This window comes from Myotis daubentonii, chromosome 19 (genome assembly GCF_963259705.1).
Source record: "Myotis daubentonii chromosome 19, mMyoDau2.1, whole genome shotgun sequence".
In the NCBI taxonomy this organism is placed as follows: domain Eukaryota; kingdom Metazoa; phylum Chordata; class Mammalia; order Chiroptera; family Vespertilionidae; genus Myotis; species Myotis daubentonii.
This window is the reverse complement of record NC_081858.1, coordinates 5652798-5667642: the sequence shown is the minus strand read 5'-3', so window position 1 is coordinate 5667642 and position 14845 is coordinate 5652798. Positions and strand designations below refer to the sequence as shown.

General features: G+C 48.4%; 1 protein-coding gene across 6 annotated transcripts in view; it reads right to left on the bottom strand.

Moving 5' to 3' along the window:
* The window catches only part of CIT (citron rho-interacting serine/threonine kinase), a 170716-nt gene that overhangs the window by 143043 nt on the left and 12828 nt on the right, over positions 1 to 14845 (bottom strand). For all 6 annotated transcript variants that reach the window (XM_059676599.1, XM_059676601.1, XM_059676602.1 and 3 more), the window contains exon 5: positions 8633 to 8734. In XM_059676599.1, coding sequence (XP_059532582.1) covers positions 8633 to 8734 — 102 coding nt within the window. The remainder of the gene's footprint in view (positions 1 to 8632; positions 8735 to 14845) is intronic.

The window sequence follows — 14845 nt, the reverse complement described above, 5'->3', positions numbered from 1 at the left end:
GAAACTTGGCCTTAATACAACTATCACTTCTGTTGTGTACATGTTTTTTCAATGACTACCTGGAGCCTTTCTGCAAATCAAGACAAGATCACTGACAACAAAGGGCTGGAAAATAACCAGGCTGTCGGCACTGAAGCAACAATCCCCCATCTTTGCAAGGACGAGAGATGTCCCTGCACACACTGAACAGCTGCAGGTCACCCACACGGCGAGTGCCAAGGCACAGTAATCAAAGGCCGGGGAGTGGGAGGAGGAAAGAGCCCTGCAGTGAAATAGCCCTAAATAGTGTGACAACCCTGCGATGGCACAGAAAGCACAGCAGCTGACAGACCAGCCAAGCTCGGAGCTATAATGGACTTGCTCTTTTAAAGCAAAGACATTCAGGCCAACAGAGACAGACCCTTCTGATGACAGCAGCTGCAGATGCTAATTAAAGGGCAAGTCTTATATGCTTCTCTGTTGGTGTTTGCGTCCATACCCCCAAGTACAAAGATGGCAATTCCCATCAGCTGTGTTGCATTTGAAACCAAGAGTGAGTATGCAAGTCAGTGTGTGCACACGTATACACACACACATACCTGCACACTTGCTTACATATGTATGCATATGTAGGGTGTATGACTATTTAATAGTTCTTTAGTACTCTATTCCAATTTGCCTAGGGTGTCGTTAGAGCACACTGTGCTGGCCATCACTTAGAAATACTGTAATATTGTCCTTGAAATGCTTGCACTACAATCAGCAAGACTGAAAGTGCCATGGAAACGTAACGACGCTATTGGCATCACTACCTGCTCTGCCCGGTATTCCTGATCTTTGGCATGAGGGAGCAAGGAAGGGATCCTCTAAGCAGCGTGGGCCCTGGCAGAGACCCTAAATTATTCTTGAAGGGCAAGATGACCAAGAGAAAAAGAGAGGAGGCCTTTTATTTCAGAAACTATGAAACCCAGCCTGATTCATCCATGAATTCAAAAACTCATTGAGCACTGAATCACCCACAGTCTTGGCCAGAAACAGCACACTCAAACTAGGCAGCAGAGGATATGAATTAATGAAAGGGGCTATTTCCGAAGGCATAGGGAGGGTTAAAGGAAATAAACGTGGATGGTGAAACACCTGTGGCTAGCTAACAGCAGGGGAGTGAGTAGGTAACATGCCTGGCCTAAAAGAACCAGAAAAGGGATCTCAGATGTGAATACTAATAAATACTAATACCAATACCAATACCAATACCAATACCAATACCAATACCAATACTAATACTAATACTAATACTAATACTAATACTGAAGGAGGGGAGGAAGACGCAGGAACCAGATGCTAACGATAGCTATACCAGTTGCTATAGGACCTTGGTGCTCAGAATGGGGACCAGCAGCAGCAGCCTCACCTGGGAACTGATTACAAATGCAAATTCTTGGGCCCCGCCCCAGACTGACTGAATTAGAAACTGAGGGTGGTGCCAGGCAAACTGGGACAATGTAACTAAACAGGGACACCTAAGATGGTAAAACTCTAAATTCACTCACTTGAAATATGCCTTGAACACCAGGACACAAAACAACTATGTCAAAGGCATGGAGAACTCAAAGAACCCCCCGAAGGTAACACACTCAGCAACTGAACTGGGGTCCATAAAAGGTATTAAAATCTTATTTCGCCATTGAGAAAATTAAAGCTGAAAAGGCCAATGACTCCGGACAGACCAGATCAGGAACAGTAATGAAACAAGGACCTACATTGGAAGTAACAGCCTCCTTCTGACGGGCAGCTGTCTTCCAAACCCTGGCTCCTGAAGCAGCAGCGCGTGAACACGCTGGCGAGTTTTGAGACAAGCCTGAAAACTGGGTAATCTTACCAGTGAGATCAAAACAGCACATGTCTTTGCTGTCAAAACTATCGCAAGCTGCCACATTTCAGTAAAATAAACAATGAAGTTGTATTCGCTCTCTCCAGACTCCCAACGACAGCACAGGCTGGTGTTCACACAGGCCACAGGTCACTGCCTGGAAACAGCCCACCTCTAAATTGCTCCTACACAGAAAGGAAAGACTGTGTACATAACTGCATGGCTGTGCATTGAAAGAGAAACAGGAAGAATAGAGCAGTAATTCCAAGCAGGATATGAGAACCAGGGTCATGTTAGAAGTGGTTTGGGATGCGACAATATAATGTAATAACAGTCTGGGAGGTGGGTCTAGGGAGCCTGGCTTCAAACCCACTGCTTTCATCTCTGTGGCAGACTACATAACTTGTCCCCCAAATCCATTCTTCCATTGTAGTAAGAATTTTAGCTGGATATAGGCCATGCAGCTAGACAATACAGATGTGTAGTCATGTGACGAAGGCCTGGTCAGCAAAATGTGAGAGGAAATGATGTGCCCCACTTCCATATCATCCTATGTAAAAGACACGTGGCTGCTCTGCCTTGCTCTCCTTTCTCCTACCAGTTGGGGTAAATAAAGGCATGAAATGGCCCCAGTTCAAGCACATCAATGAATACAACATCCTAGGTCCGTGGTCGGCAAACCCCGGCTCGTGAGCCACATGTGGCTCTTTGGCCCCTTCAGTGTGGCTCTTCCACAAAATACCACGCGCAGCGCGCACATACAGTGCAATTGAAACTTCGTGGCCCATGCGCAGAAGTCAGTATTTTGTGGAAGAGTCACACTGACGAGGCCAAAGAGCCGCATGAGGCTCGCGAGCCGCGGTTTGCCAAGCCGCAGTTTGCCGACCACTGTGAGATAGGGGGAGTCACAAGATGGAAGGAAACCGGGTCACTGAAGTATCACAGCTGCTCCACCTGCATGGACTGTATTTTGTGGTCTTTTCATTATAATACCTTAGCCCAGTGGTTCTCAACCTTCTGGCCCTTTAAATACAGTTCCTCATGTTGTGACCCAACCATAAAATTATTTTTGTTGCTACTTCATAACTGTCATGTTGCTACTGTTATGAATCATAATGTATATATCTAATATGCAGGATGGTCTTAGGCGACCCCTGTGAAAGGGTCGTTCGACCACCAAAGGGGTCGCGACCCACAGGTTGAGAACCGCTGCCTTAGCTTATACCTTAACTACCTATACCTCCCTGTATGCACTAGAGGAGAGGGGCACTGGGAATGAACGGGGGGAAGCTGATAAAAGGCCACAGGAGGGAAAGAAGATTCATGGGTTATAGGCTCAGAGCTAAGGCTGCCACAGTATGAAAAACATCAATACAAAACCAGCAAGCTTTAAGAATTTCACAAAGAATGTAGATGTAACAATATTACAAGTGATGAGTTGCAAAACCATGTTTCCTTTGTAAAGATCAGCTCCTTAGTGGAAGGACATTGGCAAAGGCATCTGCTATTCAGAACTGAACAGATTTCATCATGAACCATATTAAAACAGCACTGTTTCCATGGGCCACCTGCCAGAATGCAGGGCTAGCCCTGTTAGATAGAACCAGATGTTACAACGAACTTGCTACAATTTTCTATATACCAGGAATTGTAAGCCACATTCATTAGTATGTAACTACAAATGGGAAATTTTTAACCATCAAAATTCCAAAGGGCCCAAGTTCAATTTCCTTGCATTGCACTCCAAATTTTGAGAATCCCAGTGTCTATCTTAAATTATAAACTTTAGAGTAACAAAACTCATACTGCTAACATATTATTTCCATAACACAATGAGTAAATTTGTATACAAATCAAATTTCTGTGAAATCAATCATGTATTCATCCAATAAATATTTCTTAAGCATTTACTTGGGGAAACTCTACTGAAGCAAGGGAGACATAATCCCTCCCTCCATGAAGGGAGTAGCCTGGTGACGGAGACCAACACCCGCTCAGAAAGAGGAAATACAGGGGTGCAATGAGTCCAGTAGAGAATCTGGCAGGAATTTCTAAAAGAGTAAGTTATATAAGTGTCCAATCACTGGGTTGTGCACCTCTAACTACTATACTGTACCTCAACTCTTATTAAAAAAAGTTTTTTAATTATTTTTTAAAAAAAGAATTTCTAAAAGAAGTAGCATCTGGTCCAAGCCCAGAAACTGAAATCAGAGTAAGCCAGAGAAACAAAGAAAGAGGGAACAGCATGGAGAAAGGTCAGAGCCAAGTTCAAAGAACCAAAGAAAGTTTAGGGTGAATGTCAAGGGAAAGGAAAGAAATGGTAAGCAACAAGGCTGGAGACATATGCAAAAAAAAAAAAAAGGCCATGTAAACCACGTGGAAAGGTCTGGACTTCATCCAGAGGGCAGCAGGGAGTCTTGAAGGGTTTTAACAGCAGGATGGCTTGGCCGCACCGTGCGGAAGACCTGGGGGAAGGGCAAGACAGATGGCAGGGAGAACACTAGGAGGTTAATGCAGTAACGCAGGCAAAAGATGGCGGCTGGAACTCACATGCAGAAGCAGGGCTGGAGAATAGAGATAGCGCTGAGAAATATATCAGAGGTGGAATCCTATAGTGTTTTTTTTTTCATTAATATAAAGTGTTTCATCAATTAAATGCATTTGCATTACCAATGATGTTCAACTGCCAGGGGAGCTTACCATGATTTGCATGTTTCCCCAAACTTCAAAGGTTTGATGATCTCTAAGTGGTCAAACGGTATAATGGAAATTTAGAGCTTTATGATACCAAAGTAGATCTACAATCCCCCGATCTTTCAGCAGAATGCATTCCCAGGTTTCAGAAGGGTAAAATGTGCATATACTTTATATTGTGTAACACCCAAGGGTAGGGCCTGGGATAGCACCCTGTAATAAAATACATTCATAATTTTGCAGCAAAATGGATGAATAGTCGCACTAAAGGGAATAAATAAGAGAGTTCAGGTCAGGTTTTGCTGGAGTTCAAGTCAGGCTTTGCTGCCAAATAAGTAACAAAAGAACTTATTCAGAGCTCTGGGTGTTTCAGAATTGCAGATAAGGGATGGTGGATCTGTAATCTCACCTTGATTCCTATACTAAGTTTGGATTTTTATATGAAAACTGTACCCTTAGCAAGCATTTTACTCCAAAGTACCACAGTAATTGAGAAGACAACACAGACAAGGAGATAATTACAAGATGCCATCAGTGATACTCAATTGAGCTACTAAAGAAGGGCATAAAAATGCTGCTGCAACCAGGTATCAATGTGCTGAGGCAACCAGAACTCCAGAAAGCAGCTGTTTTGCGATCATTCCCATCTTGCAAGTTGGCGGGTAGATAACCTGAGAAGATGAGATGGTCCTTAAGCTAAGGATGCCGATGCCAGGGACAAAATCCAGAGAGAAGGCCCACAGCTAAAAGACCCCCAAAAGGAAGCCCCTGCAGCCGGGAGCCATCCTAGCAGAGGAACAGCAGGTATTCCCAATCCATGAGCTATTCCAGGAAGGCTATGTCCAAGCAGAAGTCCACACCAGTTAAGTCCACAAATTAAAAAGAAAGGGTAGGTTCTTACCATTGTGACAAAGGCAACTGGTAAGGATGAAAATGGGGACACCAAAAAAGTTTAAAATTCTCAAAATGCCCAAATATTACTTCCTGAAGATATGCTTTGAAAACTTGAGCCATGAAAAAAATAAATAAATAAAAATCAATGGTCACTCCTAGGTTCCCTCTGGTCATCCCCAATGGCCACCACAGAGACCATTTCCCTGAAGCACCTGAGCAGTGGCTTGCCACGTGTGACGGGACCAGTAGTTGTCATCTGAGTTACACAGAACACTCAGAATTTGTCATCGCCCTACCAAAGCTGACCTCGATAGTGTGACAGTCCTAAACAACGCGTAGTTTTAAGAAGCTGCATGAGATTGGATATCTAGAAGGTGAGCTCTTCAACCCAGAGGAAGAGAAATATGAGCTTACAGAGCAGTGCAAGGCAGACCAGAAAACTGTGGGCTCAGCTTTTGCCAAAAATCAGTGCCTTTCCTAGTTCCAAGATTGCCTGTATTGCCTTGAAAATAAAGCTTATGCTCACAAGCTGGTCTTCTAAATCATTTGCAGAGTTCTAATTAAAATATCCACAAGAACAATAACAAACCAACAAACCCCTGCTGGTTTCAAGGGAATTTCTTTTCTGCAGGCTAATCAAGAAGTCTGCTACCACCCCCAAACATAAGGAACTCTCAGATACAGACACCACAAGGCAATTGTTGCATTTGCAGCAAATATCCTAGGATATCAGTGAACCTGAAAACACATCAAGGTCATTTGTGAACGTCAGGCCTCCGTGCCCCAGGCCTCAAGGAAGAAAAGCTTCCCAGACAATATTCAAGGAAAAGAAGTTTCAGGCCATAAACAAGCAGATGTGGTGCTGGTTTTGAAGGAGCATGTGGCTGGTGCAAGGCCAGTCTCCCAACACAGTCTGTAAGAATGTCCTCGCTTAGGAGGCTAGGGCGGGGGAGGGGGGAGGGGGGGAGGGGGCGGGAGGAGGGCTTCTCTACCGGCATGGGTTCTCAACTAATATGAAACCAAAGTAAATAAACTGTTTACTCCAGGTTGGAAATAAAGGCAGTAACGTCCCCCAAAAGAAGCCCCGTGAAATTTCAAGATAAATAGAAACCCATCGCTCTCTTACATGAGCCTCTAGACAGTTTATATAGTCTTGTTTTGAGGGCTGAATCAGAGACAAAAAGTGTTTCTAGGATACATTTTATTTTTTTACTTTAAGAATTTAAACCCCTGAGAACCTAAACAAGACCCCAAAATGAATTTTAGCATTCTACAACTTATGTTACATGTATATCAGAAATACCTATGGCACCATTCAAAGAATGAGGCAAATCTCTATGTACTAATCTGGAAAGATGTCCATGACAAATCGTTTAAAGGCAAAAAGCAAGGTGAAGAGCAGAGCAGAGAGTAATATATCATTTTTCGTAAGATAAACTATACATATGTGTCATAAATATAGACACAGAAATACTTTTCCCATGAGGCACAGTTAAGAGTCAGAGAAAACATGCATAACCATTAATATTTGTTCTACTAGAAAATGGACTAGAAAGAAAGGAAGAGCATTTTCCCTTCTATGTCATACAGTTCTTTAGTGATTGTATTTTCTTAATAATAATCATGAATTATCTCAATTTTTAAAAATTAAAACTTTTTGCCCAGCTGGAGTGGCTCAGTTGGTTGAGCATCATCCTGTGCATCAAAAGGTTGCCAGTTCGATTCTCGGTCAGAGCATATACCAGGGTTGCAGGTTTGATCCCCCGTCAAGGAGTGTATGGAAGGCAACTGATCAATGTTTCTCTCTATCTATCTATGTATCTCCAAGCATGTCCTCAGGTGAGGATTAAAAAAAAAAATTTAATGATGTTAACTAGACTTATTGTGGTGATCATTTCACAATATATACAAATATCAAAAAGTATTATACATATGAAATATCCTATCTAATAAAAGAGAAACATGGTAATTGGCGTACGACCAATACCCTTTTCATTGGCTAATCAGCGAGATATGCAAATTAACCGTCAGCCAAGATGGCGGCCGGCAGCCAGGCAGCTTGAAACTAACATGAGGCTTGGTTGCTTCAGTGACGGAGGAAACCAACGTTCCCCGCCTGCCGCTGCCTCTGAACTGGCAGTTTAAGAAACATTGTAACAAATATGCCCAACTTCAGCCAGCAGATTCGCAACATTGTAAGCAAAGGCCAGAAACCTACTTTCAGCCGGAGGCCTAAGAGCTGGAGCCAAGCCTCAAGCTAAAGCTGGCCCAGAATTTTAAAAAAAAAAAAAAAAAAAAAGGAAAAAAGGAGCATTTGGGAGTTCAGTCACCCCCAGCCTGAAAACAGCCCTCAGCCCCTCACTCAGACTGGCCAGGCACCCCAGTGGGGACCCCCACCCTGATCCAGGACACCCTTCAGGGCAAACCAGCCGGCCCCACCCGTGCACCAGGCCTCTACCCTATATAGTAAAAGGGTAATATGCCTCCCGGCACTGGGATCAGTGTGACAGGGGGCAGCGCCCAAACCCCCTGATCGCCCTGCGGCTCTGTGTGTGACAGGGTGCGGCGCCCCAACCCCCCCGCCCCCGGCCCTGCTCTGTGTGTGACAGGGGGTTGCTCCACAACCTCCCCATCGACCCTGCCTTGAGTGTGACAGGGGGGAGTGCCCCAACCCCATGATCGGCCCTGCTCTGAGCCCGACCAGGGGCTGCACCTAGGGATTGGGCCTGCCCTCTGCCACCCGGGAGCAGGCCTAAGCCAGCAGGTCGTTATCTCCCGAGGGGTCCCAGACTGTGAGAGGGCACAGGCCAGGCTGAGGGACCCCCCCTTCCCCCCCGAGTGCACAAATTTTTGTTCACTGGGCCTCTAGTAATTATTATATATCAATTATATCTCAATTAAAAAATTAAAGCAAGACTCTATTAAAGGTGATATCAGACTATTCCCAAATAAATAATTTTTCATTATTGACCTTTAAGCCATAGATACACTACCCAACGATAAGTGGGGCTGTTTCTAAATGGGCTAGCCCTTAATCTTTAGGGTAAGAAGAACAGGAAGACACCTGGGAGTCAGAAAAGCAACTGAGTGAATGAGAGGTACCATGGACTGTCTGAGCAAGAACCACATTCATTCTATGACTGTGATATCCAATATCAGAGCACTGGCTACTTGCAGAGAGACACAAATACTCACCAGATAGAGGTTATTTTTGTCCTGAAAGGCATACTGTAAATGGGGGATCCAAGGACTTGTGCTCTGAGATAATATGTTCCGTTCTTCCTCAAAAAATGAAACCTAGAGGAAAAAGAAATCTTTTAGACAATTATAATACAAAGTAAATATGAGGGAGAGAAAAATGCCCTTTTCTCTCTTTAAGCCTAAACTAGTGTCTCTAGTTTAAAAAAAAAATCACTTAGCCCAACATCCCACAAATCTCATCCATTTTCTTACTTTGCTCTCAATTTTTGCCAGATCCGTATATTATCTGTCCAATTATTTTCTTAGTGTCTTTCTTTAAAGTCAACTCACTCTCTTTAAATCTAAGTACTTTCTCTTTCTCGTCACCTCCCCTTCCTGAACTGTTCAGTCTTAAAGCCATGTGGAGCAGAATAAGGTGAGCATCAGTGACGGGTGGTAGAAAGAGAGGCATGGTGGCCCAAGCAGGATGAGGAGGGCTGCAAACATGTGTGGCGAAAGTCCAATATATGGTATCAACAGCCATGCAGGGTGAAGAAGGCATCCACATATAGGGGCGCTCTGAGCCCACCAAAGGGAGGGGCAGCACCAAAGACAGTAGGTTAGATGCACATCCTATTATAATAAAAGCCTAATATGCAAACTGTCCCCTCCACCAGAGTTCAGCTGGGAGTTCGACTGCTTGACCAGTCGCTGTAATGCGCTCTGACCACCAGGGAGCAGATGCTCCAACTGGTAGGTTAGCTTGCTGCAGACGCTGGTGGGCTGCACTGGAAAGTGAGGTGTGAGGTGAGAGTCGTCAGGAAGGTCCCTGGGTTTGGCCCGAGCCCCGAGCGGATGCGGGCGGGGGGGCGGGGGGGGGGGGGGAGCCAGGAGGGACCAGGTAGTGTAGGAGGCTGCTACGTGTGATCCAAGAACTGTGGACTGCACAGACCTCCACAGTCTATGGCGTTCTCACTGTGCAATTTATAATCTTCAGAGCTGCTTCTTTTTATTTGTTAAGTTTCACTAACTACTCCAGGAGAGTGGGTAGCACCATTATGGGGAGACAGGCCAGGACCTGCTCGAGGCCAAGGGGCGGCCTCAGGCTCAGGGACAGCAGCAGAGAGGGGGCAGGGCTGAGTCAGAGAAACCGAGTCCAAAACTTGAAAGGAAGCGGCGAGGGGCAGAGGGTGACAGCTGCACAGGGGCCTAGAAAAGCTGCTGGGTGGGGGCAGCTGAGGAGCCAGGTGCCTCTCCCATGGGACAGGCTCCACATCCCTCCCTCCTCCTCCCTGTGACCTGTCACCCCAGCTCTCCTCTGAGGCCCGCACAGCTCCGCCCTGCCCCATCCCCCCCCCACACACAGCCCTGCCCCTCACAGCCTTTGGGGAGCTCCAAGCCAGGAGCAGAAAGGGGAAGGCTGCAGACAGGAGGTCGCAGGAGGAGGGGGCAGAGCATGGCCCACCAAGTTAGATGGAGGGGAGGGAGGGAGAGACTCTACAGGACTGGGGACAGAGATGGGCAGGGAAGGAAGGCCATGCGGAAGCATCCCCTTGATTGAAGTAGAAATCCTGACCCCATTTTACAGACCCCAGCAGAGTGTGTGTGGGGGGGGGGGGGGGGGGGGAAGGGGGACGCGGACTGGATGGATGGAAAGCAGCGACATTTGATTCATGGCTTTTTATTTTTGTTAATATATTTTTATTGATTTCAGAGAGGAAGGAGAGGGAGAGCGATAGAAACATCAATGATGAGAGATCATCGATCTGCTGCCTCCCGCACGCCCCCAACTGGGGATTGAGCCCACAACCCAGGAATGTGCCCTTGACCGGAATCGAACCCAGGACCCTTCAGTGCGCAGGCCGTGGCTCTATAGACTGAGCCAAACCATCTAAGTTGACCCATGGCCTATTTAAAACTGCTGCAGTAGGCTGAGCAGGGGTCTTACCACGATGGTGTTACCTGATAATGAGGGTGTCTCTCCTAATGTTGGGTAATCAGAACTGCAGCGAAGTAGAGACACACCCATGGAGCCTGCAAAGGGTTCCCATGCACACGATGCAATTTACTTCATGTGGCTGCTGAAAAGGGTGAGCAGAGCCTTGGAAGGACATGAGGTCTCCAAGACCAGGGGCTGGAGGGAAGGTGCGTGCCGAGCATTCCGCTCTATATATATAAAAGCCTAATATGCTAAGTGTCTGACCAACTGGTCAACCAACTGGTAGTTTAGCTTGCTGTTGGGGTCCGGCCGATCGGGACTGGGCGAGACAGGGCCGGGCACGCTGTGGAGCTCTCCTGTGGTTCCTCCCGCAGTCCCTTCCCGGCCACCAGCCCTGATCGGCCCCGATCAGGACTGGGCGAGATGGCCCTGATCAGGCCCAATCGCCAGCCAGGCGGAGTGACCCCTCCCGTGCATGAATTTCGTGCACCAGGCCTCTAGTCTATATATAAAAGCCCAGCGACCGAACGGCAGAACAACTGGTCTATCAGTCTCTATGACGCACACTGACCACCAGGGGCCAGACACTCAATGCAGGAGCTGACCCCTGGTGGTCAGTGCGCTCCCACAGTGGGAGTGCCACTCGGCTGACTGGGATGAGCAGCTGCTCCACAGCGAGAGCAGCTTCTAGCAGGCCCAGGGTGAGGCCAAGTCTCTGCACCTATCAAATACCTGAGACAATCCAGACTCTGGCCTGACCCCACCAGCTGATGCAGGGCCTTTAAAGTGTGTTCTAGAAAGAGCACTAGAAAGAGCACAGGGAGCTGGCATAGGCGGATGGCAAGAGGGGCCATGACTATGGACCTGCCAGGGAGGCTGTCCTGATGGCTGAAGATCCTGGAGCATGGCTGCCCCAAACATCCCCGATGGTGTCACTGACCTGGCATCACACATCAAGGACATTCACCAAGTTGCTTTGGGGTGCAAAGCTCTCCGCCAGGTTCCTCCAGGATACAGAACACACCTTCACCCAAGACATTACCCTGAAATATCAGCTCAGACTAACTTCCTTATTCAGCAGCTGCTCAGAATGCAGGTCCACAGCTGTTCGGCTGACTGGGATAGCCGGCGCGCCCACAGCGGGCCAATCCCTGCAGGCCACGCCCCTCCACCAGTGCACGAATCCATGTTTTACACTAAAAAAACTGTTGCAGGACTGGAGCAGGCAAAGTAACAGTACAAGACCCTGAAAACCTTGTACCAGAAAGCAAGACAGTACTCAAAGGTGGGGATATGTCAAAAGGACGAAAAGCCAATCTAAAGAGATTCTCATGGGCCAACCTGGTGACAATCCTATCCAATAAAAGAGAAACATGGTAATTAGCGTACGACCGCTACCCTTCCCATTGGCTAATCAGGGTGATATGCAAATTAACTGCCAGCCAAGATGGCAGCCAGCAGCCAGGCAGCTTAAACTGAACATGAGGCTTGCTTGCTTCAGTGATGGAGGAAACCAACGTTCCCCGCCTGCCTTGCCGTCCTCTGAGCCTGCAGTTTGAAACATTGTTACAAATATAGAAGCTAAACAAAACCCCAGAAACCAGCTTTCAGCAAGCTGGGATCTCAGAGCTAGAGTTGATACAGAGTTTCGATTATAGAATCTAAACAAACGAGATACCTGCTTTCAGCAGCAGAGACCTCAGAGCTGGAGCCAGGCTAAAGCTGGCCCAGAATAAAAAAAAAAAAAAAAGAAAAAAAGGAGCAGTTGGGAGCTTCAGTCCCAGCCTGAAAACAGCCCTCAGCTCCTCACCCAGACTGGCCAGGCACCCCAATGGGGACCCCACCCTGAAGGGTGTGTGACCAGCTGCAAACAGCCATCATCCCCTCATCCAGGCTGGCCAGGCACCTCAGTGGGGACCCCCACCCTGATCCAGGACACCCTTCAAGGCAAACCAGCCAGCCCCCACCCATGCACCAGGCCTCTATTCTATATAGTAAAAAGGTAATATGCCTCCCAGCACTGGGATCAGCAGAGCCACGAGGCCTCCCGGCACCGGGATCAGCGTGACAGGGGGCAGCGCCCAAACCCCCTGATCTCCCTGCGGCTCTGTGTGTGACAGGGGGCGGGGCCACAACCTCCCTATCGGCCCTGCTCTGTTCCTGACATGGGAAGGCGCCCCAACCCCCTGATCGGCCCTGCTCTGTGCCTGATAGGGGGAGCTCCCCAACCCCCTGATCGCCCTGCGGCTCTGTGTGTGACAGGGTGCGGCGCCCCAACCTCCCCCACCCTACGGGCCCTGCTCTGTGTGTGACGGGGTAGAGCCATAACCTCCCCATCGACCCTGCCCTGAGAGTGAGAGTGGCGGCACCCCAACCCCCTGATCGGCCCTGCTCTGTGGGTGACAGGGGGCGGTGCCCCAACTCCCCTATCGGCCCTACTCTGTGAGTAACAGGGGGGAGCTCCTCAACCCCCTGATGGGCCCTGCTCTGTGAGTGACGGGGGGAGCTCCCCAACCCCCTGATCGGCCCTGCTCTGTGCATGACGGGGGGGGGGGGGGCTCCCCAACCCCCTGATCGACCCTGCTCTGTGCGTGACAGGGAGGAGCTCCCCAACCCCGACTGACCCTGCTCTGTGCGTGACAGGGGGGAGCTCCCCAACCCCCTGATCGGCCCTGCTTTGTGCGTGACAGGGGGCAGCGCCCCAACCCCCTGATTGGCCCTGCTCTGTGCGTGACAGGGGGTGGCGCCACAACCTCCCCATCGACCCTGCCTTGAGTGTGACAGGGGGCGGTGCCCCAACCCACCAACTGGCCCTACCCTGAGCGTGACTGAGGGTGGCATCGCAACCTCCCAATCCGCCCTGCTCTGTGCATGACAGGGGGTGGCGCCCCAACTCCCCAATCGGCCCTGCTCTGAGCCCGACCAGGGGCTGCACCTAGGGATTGGGCCTGCCCTCTGCCACCCGGGAGCAGGCCTAAGCCAGCAGGTCATTATCTCCCGAGGGGTCCCAGACTGCGAGAGGGCACAGGCCGGGCTGAGGGACCCTCCTCCCCACCCCACCCCCACCCCCCGCGAGTGCACAAATTTTTGTGCACCGGGCCTCTCGTTTAAGTATAAAAATCTATAATAAAAGGGTAATATGCTAATTAGACCGGGCATCTTCCAGACGTCCTTCCAGACAAAGCCATGGTGGTGGGGGACAAGGCAGAGGCGATTAGGGGTGATCAGGTCAGTGGGGGACAGCAGTTAGGGGTGACCAGGCCAGCAGGCAGAGGTAGTTAGGGGCAATCAGGCAGGCAGGCAGGCAGGTGAACAGTTAGGAGCCAGCGGTCCCGGATTGCGAGAGGGATGTCCCAGATTGGAGAGGGTGCAGGCCAGGCTGAGAGACCCCCACCCCCCGTGCACGAATGTCATTCACTGGGCCTCTAGTATATAATAACAGTAATGGATCATAACTCACTGACTTAAACAGTTAAATGTAAGTCCATACAGTATAAATGAGTGAGTTGAAAGTTTTATGAGGAATAGCTATTTTGATAGTTTGAAAGTATCTTCCTACAAGATGCTTAGGTAATTACAGTGAAGCAGCTCGGCAGATACCAAAGTGAACATCATCATGAACATGACCAACTGAAATTGAGAGCCACCTGCTGGGATGCAATAAAAAGAACAGAGCATCTCAACTGTGATGTTCCTGCCAAAGATCTCTAACCTGAATCCAAACATGAGTAACATCAGACAAATACAAATTTTACAAAATAACTGGCCTGTAATCTTTAGAATTATCAAGGTCATGAAAGTCCATGAAAAATTAAGGAATTGTTCCAGATTAGAAAAGACTAAAAAGACAGGACAACTAAAGGCCAAGTGTGGTCCTGGACTGGATCCTTTTGTTCCAAAAGACCGTGGGACCACTGTTGACATTTGAATGGGGCCCTGAGGATTAGATGATAACAGTGTATCATTGTTAATTTAAAATAAACTGTCTCTGACCCACTTCTCACAGAGCTCTGGCTGGGTGGACTGGCCACTCCTAGGTGACAGGTCTTGTCTGCAGGATACTACCTCTCCCTACCTCCTCTCTGGCATTTCCCTTCACTCACTCCTGGTACTGGCGTCTCTCTTCTAATGCCCTTAAATTCCAAAGCCTCAGCATGGCTCAGCTAAAGACCCTGCTTTTCTTAAAGTCACCCTCTTAAGGAATGGATGAGCTTTAATATGTGTATGATTTTAGAAACCTCCCACCCATACCTCACAGGGGTCATCCCGAGTCATTCACCTGGAGGAAG